Raw genomic sequence first — 16202 nt, forward strand, 5'->3', positions numbered from 1 at the left:
ACCTCATGCATGTGCTCTCACTCACTCTTGCTTTTCCCACCATTCCCTCTTTTAATAAAGTCTCCACATGGCCCCAGCTGGCCTAGAACCTGACAGCAAGCCTCTGCCTCTGCCTCCCTAGTGCTGGGATTACAGGTGTGCACTGGCAGGCTTGGCCACACACTCTTATCTTCATGGTGTGGTTAGGGAATTGTAGCTAGCTTCAAAACTCAGAATATGGGTTGAGGGTGTGGTTTAATACTAGAATATGCACTTGACATGTCTGAGGATGTGGGTTCAGTCCCCAGCACAAAAACAAGATACCTGAGATGATTCAGTAACATTTTAATAGTCAAGAAGCCCTCATACTATTTTCACTGTGGGCCTCAGTTTTTGAAAGACTTACTACCCCGGAGATCTATACCATAAGCTATAATTTATATTTGTGCACTTTTATTCATTAGGTATAGTTTTTCTGCCTGCGTGTGCACTTGCAGGCCAGAAGAGGGCATCAAATCTCATTATGTGTGGTTGTGAGCCACCATGATGTGGTTGCTGAGACTTGAACTCAGGACCTTTGGAAGAGCAGTCAGTGCTTTTAACCGCTGAGCCATCTCTCCAGCAATTTGTGCACTTTTAAATTAACAAAGTCATAATGACTGCTGCACACCAGACACTGTTCTTGATGCTGAAGATGAATCTACAAAGTTTCTCCTGCTGAGTACTACCTGGGAAATGCGCACACTTGCAAAGTCAGTTGTAATAAGTGCTATACAAAAATAAAGCCATATATATGGAAAATAGAGTCCTTTTTATACAGGGCAGTCAGATACACCAGGAATGAAGGAAAGAGCTCCACAGACACCAGAGAGAAAGGTATGCAAAAAGAAAAAGTGTTCCTTGAGGCAAGAATGAGGCCGGGCTGAAGCCCGTCTAAATGTTGTGGGTATTTTGATCACATTCTGACACTCCTGAGACTGCCAATGAAGTTTGCATTGAATCAGAGGGCAGAGCTAGCTACTAGCTGACCAAAATTAGCCATAGACGTCTTGGAGGACTGAGGACAGTTAGACACAGGAAGTAGTAGGGTGGGTCTTAGAGAGGGTCTCGGCCCTTTTAGATGGAGGAATGAGAGAGCAGAGGTCACTAGTTGCTTCTCTGATCATTCAGGTTTTTGCCCCAATACCTGACTCCTGAGTTTTTATTGATAATTAGGTTAAACACTTCAGGGGCTTTTACTCTTCCCTTAATGGTTTCAGAGTTAGAATTCCTGGCCACGCCCCCAGCTGCATGACCACACATGCGCAGTTCAGTAGCCAAGCAAGGGGCCTTATGTCTCATTTCATCCGTGTGGTCACGCAATTGGTACATGCGTGGTGTAGCTCTGTAAGCCCACATGAGCATGTGCTGGGAATCCTTAAAAAGCCGGTCACAGACTCTTCCCCTCTCTTCTGCTCTCTCCTCCTTCCCCCTCTCTCCTTTCTCCTCACCATGTCTGCCTGCATGCCACCATGTCCCACCATGATGAAAATGGACTGAACCTTTGAAAATGTAAGCCACCCCAATTAAATGTTTCCTTTATAAGAATTGCCATGGTCATGGTGTCTCTTCACAGCAATGGGAACCCTAAGTAAGACAATGAGTTTTGGTGGTGGTGGTTGTTGTGGTTTTGCTTTTTGAAACAGGGTCTCACTATGTAGCCCTGGCTGGCCTGGAATCTTCTATGCAGACCAGGCTGACCTCAAATTCACAAAGATCTATATCACTAGAGTGCTGGGATCAAAGGTATGCTTCACATGCCCAGCAATAAGTATCTTATTCCTGACTCACAGCTAAGAAATACTTCACTCACGGAAAGTCTTCCTTCTAGCAAGATGTAATGTAACATCTGTATTCCAACACTTGGGAGACTGAGACAGAAGGATTATAAGCCAAAGACACTTGTTTTTGAGATAGAGGTCTTACTATGTGGCCTTAGCTGGCCTGGAACTCATTATGTAGACCAGGCTGGACATGAACTCATAGAGATTGACCTTTTGCCTCCCAAGTGCTGGGATTAAAACGGCATGTACCACCATGCCCAGTTATTAAAAATACACCTTTAAAAAAATGGCCATCATAAATCTCTGCTTTTCTGTTGTTAGTCTGCCTTGGTAGGGTGTCAGCCACGTCCCTGGATGAGACATAAGATCATCCCATCTTCCACTTCTACACTATTATCTGGTCAAGGGTCTAGTATAAAAGCCAATAGGACAGCGTTAGGACACGTCAACCACGCTAGGACAGAGTTTTAAACATCGTGGACCCAACTGTTGCAGAGCTGATTTGAATAAAATTTAGACGTGACACCTGTAAGGTCAAACTGGGTGTGAGAGGGGAGATGCCAGATTATACTGGCTTCAGAAAACATCTTAGGCTTTTCTGGTGCCCAGGGTCAGCTCTCCTGCTTTTCAGCCCTTCAGGGGTTCTGAAACAAGACTAAACCTTAGAGCTTTGCTGAGGCAGAGCAGATGCAACACTAGGCCTGAAATGAGGGGGAAGTCTAGGGTCTTGACTCTTTGTGGCCCAGTTTTCTCGCTCTTAGAGGATAATCGTCATAATTTCAGAAAGCCGTTAACAGTTCCACAGAAGATGATGCTCAATGGTACTCATCCCTTTGGACTCTATCTCCGAGCATTCTAAGTTTATACTTTTTCCAGATGGCCTATCAGGCCCAGCCTCCTGAGAAGTGGGGTATTCTCGTTGCATAGATACTTGATTCACAGGTTTGTAGCATGGGCTGTTGTTCTAGTGAAAGCTTTGGCCTGCTTTTTTTAGTGACTGTCTTCTGGTCCACTTGCTGAGCTACTGATCTCGTCACAGATCACGATGTTGACCAACTTTCCCATCCTTGGATGCCACTGTAGGAAACAGGTTCCTTTGTTTGTTTTTATTTTCAAAGACAGGGTTTCTCTGTGTAACCCTGACTGGCCTGGAACTCTCTCTATAGTCCAGGCTGAGAACTCACAGAGATTACCTGCCTCTGCCTGCCGAGTTCCAGGATTAAAGGTGTGTGCCACCACCACCCAGTGGAAGTAGGACCTTACAGGTCGTCACTGAATTTTCTTGTTCTCAGTCTTCATTGCAGATATGGGAACCGTGTTCCCTGAATCATGAACACACACTAAAGTCCAGAGTGAGGATTTCCTTCAGTGGTCAATAAACAGAATGTGGTTTGTAATGAGACGTTCTCTGTCCCGCCAGCCAGCTCCCAAATAATGACACAGAGACTTCTTCTTAACTATGAAAGTTCAACCTATAGTTTAGACTTGTTCCTAACTAGCTCTTATAAACTTAAATTAACCCATTTATATTAATCTATGTTCTATCACGTGGAGTTACCTCGTCTATCTTGCACCTCCTTTTTCCTCTCCCTCTCCTCCCCCTCTCCTCCCCCTCTTTCCCTCTCCTCTCCCCTCCACTATGACTTCCTCTTCCTCCTCACCGCCCTGTGCCTGTGGATCAGGTTGTAGCTCTCAGCTACTGCTCCAGCCCCCCTGTTCCTTGCCATGATGATAACGGACTAATCCTCTGAAACTGTAAGCAATTCTCCAATTAAAGGCTTTCTTTTATAAGATCTGCCTTGGTCACAGTGTCTCTTCACAGCAGCAGAACACTAAGACACCTACCTCCCTGAGTTAGTGGTCAGGGAGGCCTTCAGAGGCCTCCCAAACAGCACAGGCTATTGCCATTGAGTCTAGATTTCCACGAAAACTAAGATAGTAAAAGCCCATGGCTGAAGACATCACTCAGTTCAGTTGCAGGACATAGAGAAATCACGCTGGAATTGATCCCTAGTGACAGTCTTTCACAGTGCCAGAAGATGCTCTGTAGCCATTAAGGAAGAAAAGACATCAACAGTATTCCTGCAGCCAACCCTACATGCTACGACACCAGCCTGCAAGGCCAGATGTGCCTCCTGATGCAATAGTGGCATTAAGATTATGGGGGTAACTAATTGTTTTGAACTGGACTTGAGGCCTGCTCCAACCCGTAAATTAGTGTTGCCTTCAACTTGGCCACAGAAACTTCTCTCTGTAGTGGTCAGCACTTAATGCATACTAGGGCAAGGTACTGAGAATAAGAGTTTATGGAGCGCTCAGCACTGATGGGGACATCTGTGTCAACATCCCCTCTCCAAGGCTCGGGGAACATCTCAAAGAGAAGAATGTCAGAGCCAGAGGATCGGAGGGATGCTGTGAAACGATACCTTCTGGACATGGCACAGCTTATCCTCATTAACTCACTGCAACTGTGATGGCCTACACAAGATCAGCCAAAGGCTCACGGGCAACATGAACTAGACTCGATGGGTTCTTACACACACACACACACACACACACAAAGGAAGAAGGAAGGGGATGTGTTTGGGGTTGGGGGGGGGGCAGTAGGAGTGAGAAGGGGCTCCTATGTCCAAGGTGCATTGTTTATGATTCTCCCCCCCCCCACAAAAAAAAAAAACAGGGTTTTTCTGTGTGGCCCTTGGCTGTCCTGGATCTCGCTCTATAGCCCAGGCTGGCCTTGAACTCACAGAGACCCACCTGCCTCTGCCTCCCGAGTGCTTGGATTAAAGGTGTGCGCCACCACCACCTGGCTCTTTTATTATTTTTATTTTTAATGAAAGAAAGGGAACATGGGTTGATTGGCTGCCCAGTGACCCAAGTTTGACTGGTAGGTTCTGGTGATGAAAGTTATCAACCATATTCATATTAAGAGAGACTTCATCTCTCTTCTGGTCTGAATCTGGAATGGCCCTGCTGGCCCGTGATTTGAGCCTTTGCCTCCACCTTGTGGTACACTATTAAAGGCGTGGCACCTTTAAGAAGTGGGCCTTGGATAGTGGAAAGAGGTCTCTGGGGGCAGGCCTTTGGAAGCTGTGCCCACCCTTACCTACTTCCAGTCCATGTGAAGAAACTGCCAGTATGTGTTCCTGTCATCAGTGACCACTGTCCCCTCTGCCAATCTGTTACAATATTTGACCAGTGGAAAAAACATACTCAAAGATGAGCTGTCCTCTCAATAGCTTTCTCAGTAAGTGTTCCCCAGACTTCTATAATATTGTATAATATTTGACCCTCCCAAACCGAGACTAAGCTTGTCCCCCATGAATGGCTTCGATCAGGTATCCGACACAGTAATGACTGTTATTTCCTTCCTATCTGTGGCTGCCCAGCCCCTGCAACAGTGTGAGCCTTACTCGAGTTCACCCTCACAAATCAGTTTCTTAGCCGTGAGTCTGACCACTGGCTCTTGAATTTGTTATGACAGCCGCCCACAGTTTCGACTCGCCATGCGGTCAGAGGAATTTCTGAGTACAGCTTTGCAGGACAGGCCTCTTGGTCAAGGAGAACCCACATCTTCACTCCTGGGGGTTCAACCAGATAGGCGCAATGTAGCTGCCTCTAGGGGTTTTGTACTCGGTATGAAACCGGAGCCCAAAAAGCCAGGCACGGTGGTGTGTGCTTATAATCCCAGAGCCGAGGAGGTGGAGGAAGGGAAGATCCTGGCTCACAGGCCAGCCATTCTCAATACTTAGCGTGTTCCAGGCCAGTAGAGGAGCCTGTATTTAAGGAGGAGCCGGATGGACAGGGCCTAAGGAGTCACACCCAAGGCTGTCTCCTCTGGCGCTCTCGGTGGATAAGCTGTTGAGAGTGAGTTACTGTTTAGCTTTTATACCTATTACATTTGCAAGGCTTCTTTCCATCCTTAGTTCAGTTCCTCAATTCCCTAGTCACTCCCTATAATACCAGGTAAGGACCAGTGGAAAAAAACATTTACTCCAAAGAATGAAGCTTGTTTCCCTCTCAATAGCTTTCCCAGTAAGTGTTCCCCAGACTTCTATACTATTGTAGGAAGTCAGCAAGCTTCCAAACCATTCAGCAGCTACGCCTTTCCTTGCATAGTCTGTTCTGGAATGTGGATGTGCACATATGGCTACGTATGGCTTTTTATAGCACTTTGCACACTGGGCACTTATTCTAGGCCAATCAAGTTTTCTCTCTTACAGGCTCATGTAAGGCACGGGCTTATTGAGGTGGCTGACGTTAAAAGACCTGAACTCCAAGCACACCCTGTACCCTGCTTTTTAGATGTAACTTCTGGGGACTGAACTCAGGCTTGCAGAGTGAGTGCTTTGCGGACTGGGCCACCTCCCCAGCCCATCTGAAGGAAACAAAACCCAAAACCTGGGGAGCAGCACCCTGCGTCATTTCCGGCTGCCTTTATTACTGTCTTTTTCCTCCCTTGATTTTATTTTTAGTTAAGGGATCGCTCACTGCCTGACATGTTTTCTCACATGCTGTCTTCTGTGCTTTGGGTATCCACTCCAGGAGTACAGGAGATTTTTGTCTCTCGTTAGTGACTGCATCCCTTTATTGATAAACATGGTGTGGCACTCCCTGAACATATTTTGTGGGAGAAGGAATAAAGGATGTTGAATGTGAGAGCTTTATTTGGTTAGAGCAGGTGACCAAGGAACCTTGACTCTCTTCTCTAGAATCTTCCTAGGGCCGTGGCCAATCTCAGTGGCTTCCACTACATTCCCCATCAACATTCTGGCCCAAGATCTTCCTTTCTACATACCTGGCAAAGCCATCCTTTTTCAGCTATAATGTTCAGTAGTCGCCACATACTTTCCCTACAATTTTGTAGGAAAAGTATTAATCCATTAATCAAATTAAACAAATTTCTAAAACCCTGTAATTCTTCAGTCAGTATATGCAAGCCATTACTTGATTAATTAATTAATTAACCCATTAGCTGCAAAGCACCAATAGTGATCTTCCTAACCCACAGGGACACGCTTAGGCCACTTTATGTTGAAAACACTTCAGTGTCCCTCACTGCTCTCAGATCAAGCCCATGCTTCTCCTCTCCCCCTCCCTCCCTTCTTCCTTCTCTTGTTGTACAGGCTTTGCAGGACTTGGCCACACCTCATCTTTTACAGCTGTCCTTATTTTATGACCCAGGTAGACTTGGGCTTTGGACATGTTGGCTCTGAAGTACCTGCAACCCCTCCAAGGGAGAGGTCCAGTGGGCACTTAGGTGTATGGTCTTGAGCACAAATGAGAAGTCTTAATTGAGATAGAACATTGGGTGTCCGCACCATAAAGAGAAGTCAGTATCAGAGTGAGCACGTGGACAGTTCTCAGAAGACCAGTGCTGAACTCTGAACAATGCCAGAATCCAGGAAAGAACTCGTGTAGGAATGTCCTCTTAAGTATTTTGACATCCCCAGGATCCGGATTCAGGTCTGGATCAAAAGGACCATATTCCCTATTTGTATTCCATCTTTTCTCCCCCCCCCACCTGTTTCTCATTGGGTTGTGGTGAAACAAATTTCTAAAACCCTGTAATTCTTCAGTCAGAATATGCAAGCCATCCCTATTATTATTATTATTGGAGCCATTGCTAGCAGTTAAACAATTGGAGTTAGTACATATTTGATTAAAAAAAAAAAAGATTGGGTATTTACATTTGAGCTAGAATAAAGTATGTATTTGGTATGTAGCTTGACATTAAGAAATTGAGATCCTGGAGTCAATAAGGAAACCCGGGAGTGAGCCTACCTCCCTTTTTCTCAGGCTGCCGGGAAGATGGCAGACATTCAGATGGAACCTGCTTACCAAAAGCAGCCCACAATCTTTCAAAACAAGAAGCGTGTTCTGCTTGGAGAAACCGGCAAGGAAAATCTCCCTCGGTGCTACAAAAACATCAGTCTAGGCTTCAAGATGCCCAAGGAGGCCATCGAGGGCACCTACATAGACAAGAAATGCCCCTTCACTGGTAATGTCTCCATCCGAGGTCAGATCCTGTCTGGTGTCGTGATCAAGATGAAGATGCAGAGGACCATCGTCATCCGCAGGGACTACCTCCATTACATCCGGAAGTACAATCGCTTTGAGAAGCGCCACAAGAACATGTCTGTGCTCCTGTCCCCCTGTTTCAGGGATGTACAGATCGGCGACATTGTCACTGTGGGAGAGTGCAGGCCCCTGAGCAAGACAGTCCGCTTCAATGTGCTCAAGGTCACCAAGGCTGCTGGCACCAAGAAGCAGTTCCAGAAGTTCTAAGGGGACTCTGGACACCTCCCCAGAACAAATAAAGTGGTTTTCTAGCTAAAAAAAAAAAGAAAAAAAAAGAAAGAAAGAAAGAAAGAAAGAAAGAAAGAAAGAAAGAAAGAAAGAAAGAAAGAAAGAAAGAAAGAAAGAAAGAAAGAGAGAGAGAAATTGAGATCCTAACCAGGGGGTGGTGGTGCACGCCTTTAATCCCAGCACTTGGGAGGCAGAGCCAGGCGCATCTCTGTGAGTTTGAGGCCAGCCTGGTCTACAAAGCGAGATCCAGGACAGGCTCTAAAGCTACACAGAGAAACCCTGTCTCAAAAATAAAAAAATAAAAAAAAAGAAGAAGAAAGAAAGAAATTGAGTTCCTCAGACTGTTCCCTAAAAGTGGCAAGGAACATTCAGGTGATACAGGAAGCGTTATTGTAATGGTTCCAAAGACTGTTGACTTACATCCTTGGTGTCATAAATATTATCACCCAGAGATTATATTTGTTAAAATACATTTGTGTGTGGTTCATTTTATCCTCCACTGACCACCCGTGAGATAACTCATTTCAGCAGCAGCTGCCATTCCCTCCTCCTCCTCTTCCTCCTTTTCTTCTCCTTCTCCCCTTCTTTCTTTTCTTCTTTCTTTTCTTCTTCTTTCTTTTCTTTTTCTTCTTCTTCTTCTTCTTCTTCTTCTTCTTCTTCTTCTTCTTCTTCTTCTTCTTCTTCTTCTTCTCCTTCTTCTCCTTCTTCTCCTTCTTCTCCTTCTTCTCCTTCTTCTTCTCTTCTTCATTTGGAGTTGTGCTCACAATCCCCACATTTGGAATTGTGCTCATAATCCTCTACACGCACCTTCTGGAGAACAATGTGGCTTAACTCCCTTTTCTGTTTTTTTGTTTTGTTTTGTTTTTCAGTCTCTCCATGTGTAGCCCTGGCTGCCCTGGAACTCCCTCTGCAGACCAGGCTGGCCTCACACTCACAGAGATCCGTCTGCCTCTTCCTCCAGAGAGCTGGGATTAAAGGTGTGTGCCACCACATCCCGCAGGCTTACTCCTTTTGAGGGATGGTAACAATTGCTGAAATGTGTCCAACAAATTCCTTGGTCTGTAATTAAGTCATGGGCCTAACTTCATCTCCAAAGATTCAAGAGTAATCTCTCAATTAGAAAATTAAACTGAGCAGGGTGGCCCAGGCCTGTAATTCCCACACTGAGGAGTTCATCTTCAGGAAAACAAAAACAAATCAAAAAGGGGGAAAAAGGTGCATGATGTCTTTAGGGAAGAATACAGAGATGCTGTATTTGATTTTTGATTCTGAATATTAAGTTCACTTTATCACAAATAAATTGTACCAATATTGATTCTGTAGTTACTATAGAGAACATAACAAAAATAACAATCACAGCCCTAATACGATCAAAGCCAGAACTGAGGCTCTCAGAGGTTAAATAATGCAGATAAACTTCATAACTATTTACAGAATCGAGCTATTGCCACAACTACACAGATTGCTTTTTCTGGGCATAAGGGGTGCCACACTACAGAGACTTACTTTCTTTTTACTTTAAGTATTAGATTTCCTCTGGTGTCTCTTTCCTGCAGTCATCCCAAATGTGTGTGTGTGTGTGTGTGTGTGTTTGTGTGGGGGGGGGAGGAAGGGAGGAAGGGGGAGAGAGAGAGAGAGAGAGAGAGAGAGAGAGAGAGAGGAGAGAGAGAGAGAGAAGACACTGAAAAGAAATGCACTGGACTATTGCCAGTGTTATATCTGGGTAGTAGGAATGAAGTCAGTTTAACCTCCTTCTCTATAGTTTGCTGCATTTCTAAAATTTGTGCCACACCAATAGAACCCTTGCCCCAAAGAATCCAAGCTATCAGCTTCTCACCGACGTTATCACAGAAGACTCGAGAGACTGTCATGACTTGAATCTAAGAAAGGACAATGGAGAGAGAAATGGCTCCTGAAGGTGTCTCTCACCAAGATAAACAGATGAGGACGTCCCTGGCTCATGAAGGTGGCCATGGCCCTACCTCACTGTCTTCTTAGCCTTGCCTCAGTGTCTCGCTGGGGAAAGGAAAGACAGACCCGAGCGTCAAGTTAGGCCTGCTTCCCTGGAGAAACTACCCTGCTCTTGTGAGTCCCTCGAAGGACTCAGCCTTCGCTACCGAAGGACTCTTCAGAAATCCTCCCCTCCTCTCTACAGAGAGGGTGGGTGGTCCCTGCTGGGTACGACTACCAAAGCCCGGGCAAAATGTCTTTACCACCCACTGAAGGGAATCAGATGCTTGTGGGTGCCGTTTGCCCCGCGGAGACTCATGCTCTTAAGGTGTGGCACAGAAGGGGCCTAAGATATCCAAAGGGCAGAGGAAAGTGACCTGGGCTGGGAGATGGCATTCTGCCCCTGTGGCCTCTGTTCCGTGCTACTCCGTGTGTGAAGGGTTACTCAATGGGGCATGAAGCTCCGGTGTGGGCTCTGGTTCTCAGCACAGAACGAATTCTCATCTCAGAACTCAAGCAGAAACCCCCTGGAAAACATCATTGCAGTTTTCATGGAATTCCAGTATCAAAACCTCTTGCTATATATATATTTAAAAAACAAAACAAAACAAAAAACCTTAGCCGGGCGGTGATGATGATGATGATGGTGGTGGTGGTGGTGGCGGCGGCGGTGGCGGCAGCGGCGGCGGCGGCGGCGGCGGCGGCGGCGGCGCAAGCCTTTAATCCCAGCACTCGGGAGGCAGAGCCAGGTGGATCTCTGTGAGTTCGAGACCAGCCTGGTCTACAGAGCATGATCCAGGACAGGCACCAAAACTACACAGAGAAACCCTGTCTTGGGGAAAAAAAAAAAAAAAAAAAAACTTTACTAAATGATTTAAATTATAAACATATTAGTTTAGCACAAACAGATTGGGCCAAAATGACATTAAAGAGAATGTTTTGCAGTAATAAAACAGTGTGGGGATGCACTTTTTTCTTGAGTGTTCTTTTAGCCTTTCATCCTGACTAAAAAGCTGCAGGATCAATGGTACACAGCATCGCTCACCCAGCACTGTAATGCGTCGATGTGTTGTGGATTATTATTCCTTCCAGTCCATGTTGGGGAGGAAGGAAATAGTGGAAGAGAGCCCCTACTAGTCCTCAAAAGCTTCCTGAAGCAAACATCCACGTCACGTCACTTTCTCATTCCTTCGAGATGGGACCTGTCTGGCTCTGTGATCCCCTCCTCGTCGGTATCCTGCACAACACACTTGCATCATTTCCACAGTCACACTGAGTCAGAGGCTTCCCAACATGTCTCACTTTGGTGTTTTTCCCCCTTGAAGACAGGGATCGATTCAAGACAGACAGAACAACGTAAACCTGGGACTTGGACATTTGACAACATTTCCTAATGATAGCCACGTGCGTGCCTGGAGAACAAATCCCCACTGACCAAGAGTGGCAGCTGACATGGATGGTCAGCTCAATTCCCATGCTGCTCTTTGCAAACTTCTGGCCCTCTTTAAACTATTAGAAAAAAGGAGGTTCATTTACTGTGGACATCATATCCGTCCCCAAAGACTCTGAGCCTAACGGACAACAGAGGATGCTTCCCCCACACTTTCCACTGAAAGATAAAACATAAACCCATTCAGCCTCCTTCCCAGAACCAAAGCCGGGCTTGTGCCCATCCAGCTGCCTTCCAAACACCATCTGCTCACGGTGGTCTTTCCTTTCAGGGGCCTGGAGTTTTTTGGCTCAGGAACCAGACCCATTTATTTCCAATGGATCCACACTGCCACCCAGTGGACAGATAGGTCAGCCAGCTGAGGCTTTAAATAGGAACCTGGTTGTTTCAGAGGATTGGGGGGGTGAGTGTTCATTGCCTCTGCCGGGAATCACGCCAACTTCCCCTGGGAAGCCTTGGATGGAGATGGCACAGGCGAATGCCACTTAACCAAGATGAATATTTCTAAAAGGGGGAGGGAGGCTGGGTGATCATCGGTGACAGCCAGGTGTATGGGGAGACACCTCCTACCACACGGAAAATATATTTTAGGACTAGATCTGAGAAAAATAATCCACGTTCCTATAGTGAAATCAACAGTTGAACGTTCTCTGTTTTACATCCGCCTTCGATGATGGCGGGATCACACTTCTGGCCTGTCTCACTTGTACCGAGTCCCTTCCTCCTGTCTAACTGTCATTCGGCACATGGAGCCAGCAGCTTGCTTTCCACACCAGGCTGAGAAGCTCCGCGCCTCCCAGCCACTCTTCCCAGGCTGGCACTCAACCACACACAACGTGGTTTTCTGTCGCTTCGTACTTTTTTGAGTATCCAGGTAGCAGAGCTGGGATATGGACCTCACGGAGCTCTTCATTAAAAGTGCTCTCTGTGTGGGAAAGGACCCGGATTTGAGTTCTGATCCTGTCACTGGCTAGTTCCTGGACGACCTTGGATGAATTGCTTAATCTGAGTATTTCTACCTCTTTCTGCAAGGAACATCTGCAGCTACCCTCTGAATTGCTGTAAAGGGTCTCCTTCCTTCCTTCCTTCCTTCCTTCCTTCATTCATTCATTCATTCATTCCTCCATTCCTTCCTTCCTTCCCTCTTTTCCTTCCTCCCTTCCTTCCTTCCTTCCCTCTTTTCCTTCCTCCCTTCCTTCCTTCCCTCTTTTCTTTCCTCCCTTCCTTCCTTCCTCTCTTCCTTCCTCCCTCCCTCCCTCCTTTCCTTCCTTTGGCATGGTCTTGCTGACATTACACAAACTGACCTTTAACTTGTGGTAATCCTGAGAGCCTGGACTACAGACGCACACTGCCATGCTCCACTTACTTGGAATATTTAGATAATGAAACACACAGAAACTACTTAGCATGGTGTCTGGATATAGAGTAAAACTCATGAATATTGATAGTCACAATGGTTCATCTTTTTCGTAGAACTGACTGGATTTAGAGTTGTCTCTGAGCCAATGGGCATGTCAGTGAGGGCATTTCTGAAGAGTAAATGAAGAGGCAAAATGCACCTTGAATGTGGGTGGCACCATCCTATGGAGGAAAAGGAAAAGAAAAAGCAGAGAAAGGAGCCAAGTAGCAGCATTTCTCTCTCTCTGCTTCTTAACTGACAGCTGCCTCGAGATCTCCCTGCCTCACCCTCTCCACCATGATGGACAACATCCCCAGACTGTGAGCCACAGCAAAGCTTCCCTAAATTGCTCTTGACACAGCACAGAAAAATGAGTAGCACAGTCCTCTGCTGTGGATATCACTCTGTATGCTGTGAATGTGTTGCTCTGATTGGTTAATAAATGAAATGCTGACTGGCCAGTAGCCAGGCAGGAAGTACAGGCGGGACAAGCAGAGAGGAGAATTCTGGGAAGAGGAAGGCAGAGTCAGGAGTCGCCAGCCAGACACAAAGGAAGCAAGATGTGAAGGCAGAACCGAGAAAAGGTACCAAGCCACATGGCTAAACATAAATAAGAATTATGGGTTAATTTAAGTGTAAAAGCTAATCAATAGTTAGCCTGAGCTAATGGCCGAGCAGTTTTAATTAATATAAGCCTCTGTGTGTTTACTTGGGTCCAAGAGGCCACAGGATAATGGGAGCCAGACAGGACCAGGAAAACTTCAGCTACAGTCCTCTCCTCCTCCTCTTCCTCCTCCTCTTCCTCCTCCTCTTTCTCCTCCTCCTTTCCTTCTTCTTCCTCCTTCTTCATCTTTGAGACAGGGTATCATTATGTAGATCAGGATAGCCTCACACTCACAGAGCTCTGCCTGCTTCTGTTTCCTAAGTGCTAGGATTAAAGGTGTGCCCCACCACGCCTGGCTCCTTAGTGTTTCTAAAACACAATGTTTATAAAGTTATATTTCACTAGTTTGTATCTATTGACTAGAGATAAACTTGTGGGTTTGTCTATTTGCTTGCTGAAATCTAGAAGGGTAAAAGATCATCTAGGCTGTTGCTTCTCATTAAAATCATCTAGAGAGGACTTTTTTTTTTTTTAAATGAAGAGGCTCCTTTTCATTTTCATTTTCTTTTTTCTTCCTTTTTTTTTTTTTTTCAAGACAGGGTTTTTCTGTGTAGCCCTGGCTATCCTGGAACTCACTCTGTAGACCAGGCTGACCTCAAACTCACCAAGACCCAACTGCCTCTGCCTCCATAGTGCTAGGATAAAAGATGTGTGCCTCCATGCCTCATTTAGATGATTGCTAGAGAAGGCCAGCCTAACCCATAGTGACAGAAAGCCCAAGAATGGGATTAACATTTCCTGTCCATGCTATGCCTGCCAGGGGTTGACACAGGCTTAATTGCTTTGCTGAATGTTTCTAGAAATCCTATAAATTCATTATCCTTTTCTAAAAACACAAGATATTGATTTCATTTCCTTTCACTACACAAGAAAGGTAATATATAGCATTCCCTTAGATAAAACCATGAGTGTGTTTAGCAAACACTCCTTTCTTTCGTAAGAGACGCGGAGTAATTTCCTGAGGTCACACAGGCAAGTAGTGGAGCCCGGGTTTGAACTCAGTCTGCTTTCAGAGTTCATACTTTACCTCACTTTGTCTCACTCATGCTGTTGTTCTTTTATATATCCTTATACACATTTCTGTATCCTTATGTCCTCAACTAGCTTATTACATAAGAAGCTTCTTAACGGCAAGAACTGACTTTAATCACTTCCGGAATCTCCACATCAACTCATACGAGGGATGACTTGGCACCTCAGTTTTAAGAGGGTCTACTTTCTAACTTCATCTGAGTAGCACTACGCTCCAGAAGGCCTATGCTCAGCGTTATTACAGACTCGAGCAAAACTATCTCTGCTTTCTCTTTAGCCTTCTACTGGTCCCGAATGATCTTTGAGTCAGGCAATCAACATAGCCAACAGGGAGCTCGGAGTCATGTATCTCACACACATACCAAAAAAATTCCCGGGGTGAGATTGTGTCTTCGGACTAGGAGCGGGCGGCCAGGTTCCGTAAACTTAGACGCAGACGTCACATCGTATTTGAGCAGCCGGAAGGAATCCAAATGACTCTACAGGAAAAGAAACAGAGCTTGGATTGGGGTTATGTTGTTGTTGTTTGTTTTGTTTGTTTGTTTTTGCTTTTTAGGTTTTTGTTTTGCTTTGTTTGTTCTTGAGATAGGATCTTATTATGGCACCCCGGCTAGCCTCAGGCTCACTTTGTAGACCAGGTGGCCTTGAACTCACAAAGAGCTACCTGCCTCCTGAGTTCTGGGATTAAAGGCCTGCACTGCTCCACCATGCTAAACCATAGCCCAAAGAGCTTCTGCTAAATTCCACAGCATTCTGGTCCTCAAACCCAAAGTTCTAGACTCGGCCTGCCCTGCACCAGTAGAAATACCTGAACGCTCACTGTGGATTGAAGGCCTGAGCAGCCATACTTGGCAGTCTGTATGCGTTTACCTGTTCCTTATCATGCAGTCTTGAGTGCTCCTGTGTATGTGCAAGCAAAGGGAAAAGAGAAGCCCAGACAGCTGCCAGCCATTCTCGAACCCGGGGCAAGAAACAAGAAATCCTCACGGGAAGCAAAGCTTTCCAGTTCCTCGTTCAGAGGGATGATTTTTTTCCTACTGGGTTTCAGACAGGACCACTGTAGCAAACAATGACACACTCCCCAGAAGCTGTTCAGGGCACACCGAGGGCAGCACCCCAAAGACAACTCACCAGAAGCAGCGAGTGCTTTGAGGCTCCAGGCCTTTGCAGGTTCAGCCTGCTCAAGGGCAAGCACTGTGCGCTCTGAGTCATCCCCTAAGAACAGTTCTGGGGTTAGCATGGGGAGCCAAGCAGAAGAATAGGGACTGCATCCAGAGGGGAGTCTTTAGAGCCCTGGTTCTCAAACTGGGGGTCGCATGTCAGATATTTGCATTACAGTTCCTAACAGTAGCAAATTTGCAGTTATGAAGTAGCAACAAGATAATTTTATGGTTGGGGGGGGTTCCCACAACATAAGGAACTGTATTAAAGGATGTGGTGTTGGGAAGGTTGAGAACCACTGCCTTAGAGGGTGAGCGAGAGAACGGCATGGGCATGTCCGTGTGTTTAAAGAACACCCTGTAATAACAGGAAATATCAGAGGGACCAAGACCAGAAGCAGTAAAACCTTCAGAGATGACATGGGGGGTGACAAGG

General features: G+C 45.9%; 2 protein-coding genes across 2 annotated transcripts in view; one reads left to right on the plus strand and one right to left on the minus strand.

Annotated features, from left to right (window-relative positions):
- The window catches only part of LOC119086202, a 62541-nt gene that overhangs the window by 7408 nt on the left and 38931 nt on the right, over nt 1-16202 (minus strand). The window contains exon 8 of the mRNA XM_037196812.1: nt 14969-15085. Within this exon, the coding sequence (XP_037052707.1) occupies nt 14969-15085 (117 nt within the window). The remainder of the gene's footprint in view (nt 1-14968; nt 15086-16202) is intronic.
- LOC114700548 (40S ribosomal protein S11-like) lies at nt 7599-8118 on the plus strand. Its single transcript, XM_028880207.2, has one exon. It carries the CDS (start codon nt 7614-7616, stop codon nt 8088-8090), a length of 477 nt encoding a protein of 158 aa, XP_028736040.1. The 5' UTR covers nt 7599-7613; the 3' UTR covers nt 8091-8118.

Source organism: Peromyscus leucopus, chromosome 18 (assembly GCF_004664715.2).
Source record: "Peromyscus leucopus breed LL Stock chromosome 18, UCI_PerLeu_2.1, whole genome shotgun sequence".
Classification (NCBI taxonomy): Eukaryota; Metazoa; Chordata; class Mammalia; order Rodentia; family Cricetidae; genus Peromyscus; species Peromyscus leucopus.

Bases quoted from the DNA above. Each gene is read 5' to 3' on its own strand.
- LOC114700548 (XM_028880207.2), top strand. From the start codon at position 7,614: ATGGCAGACATTCAGATGGAACCTGCTTACCAAAAGCAGCCCACAATC.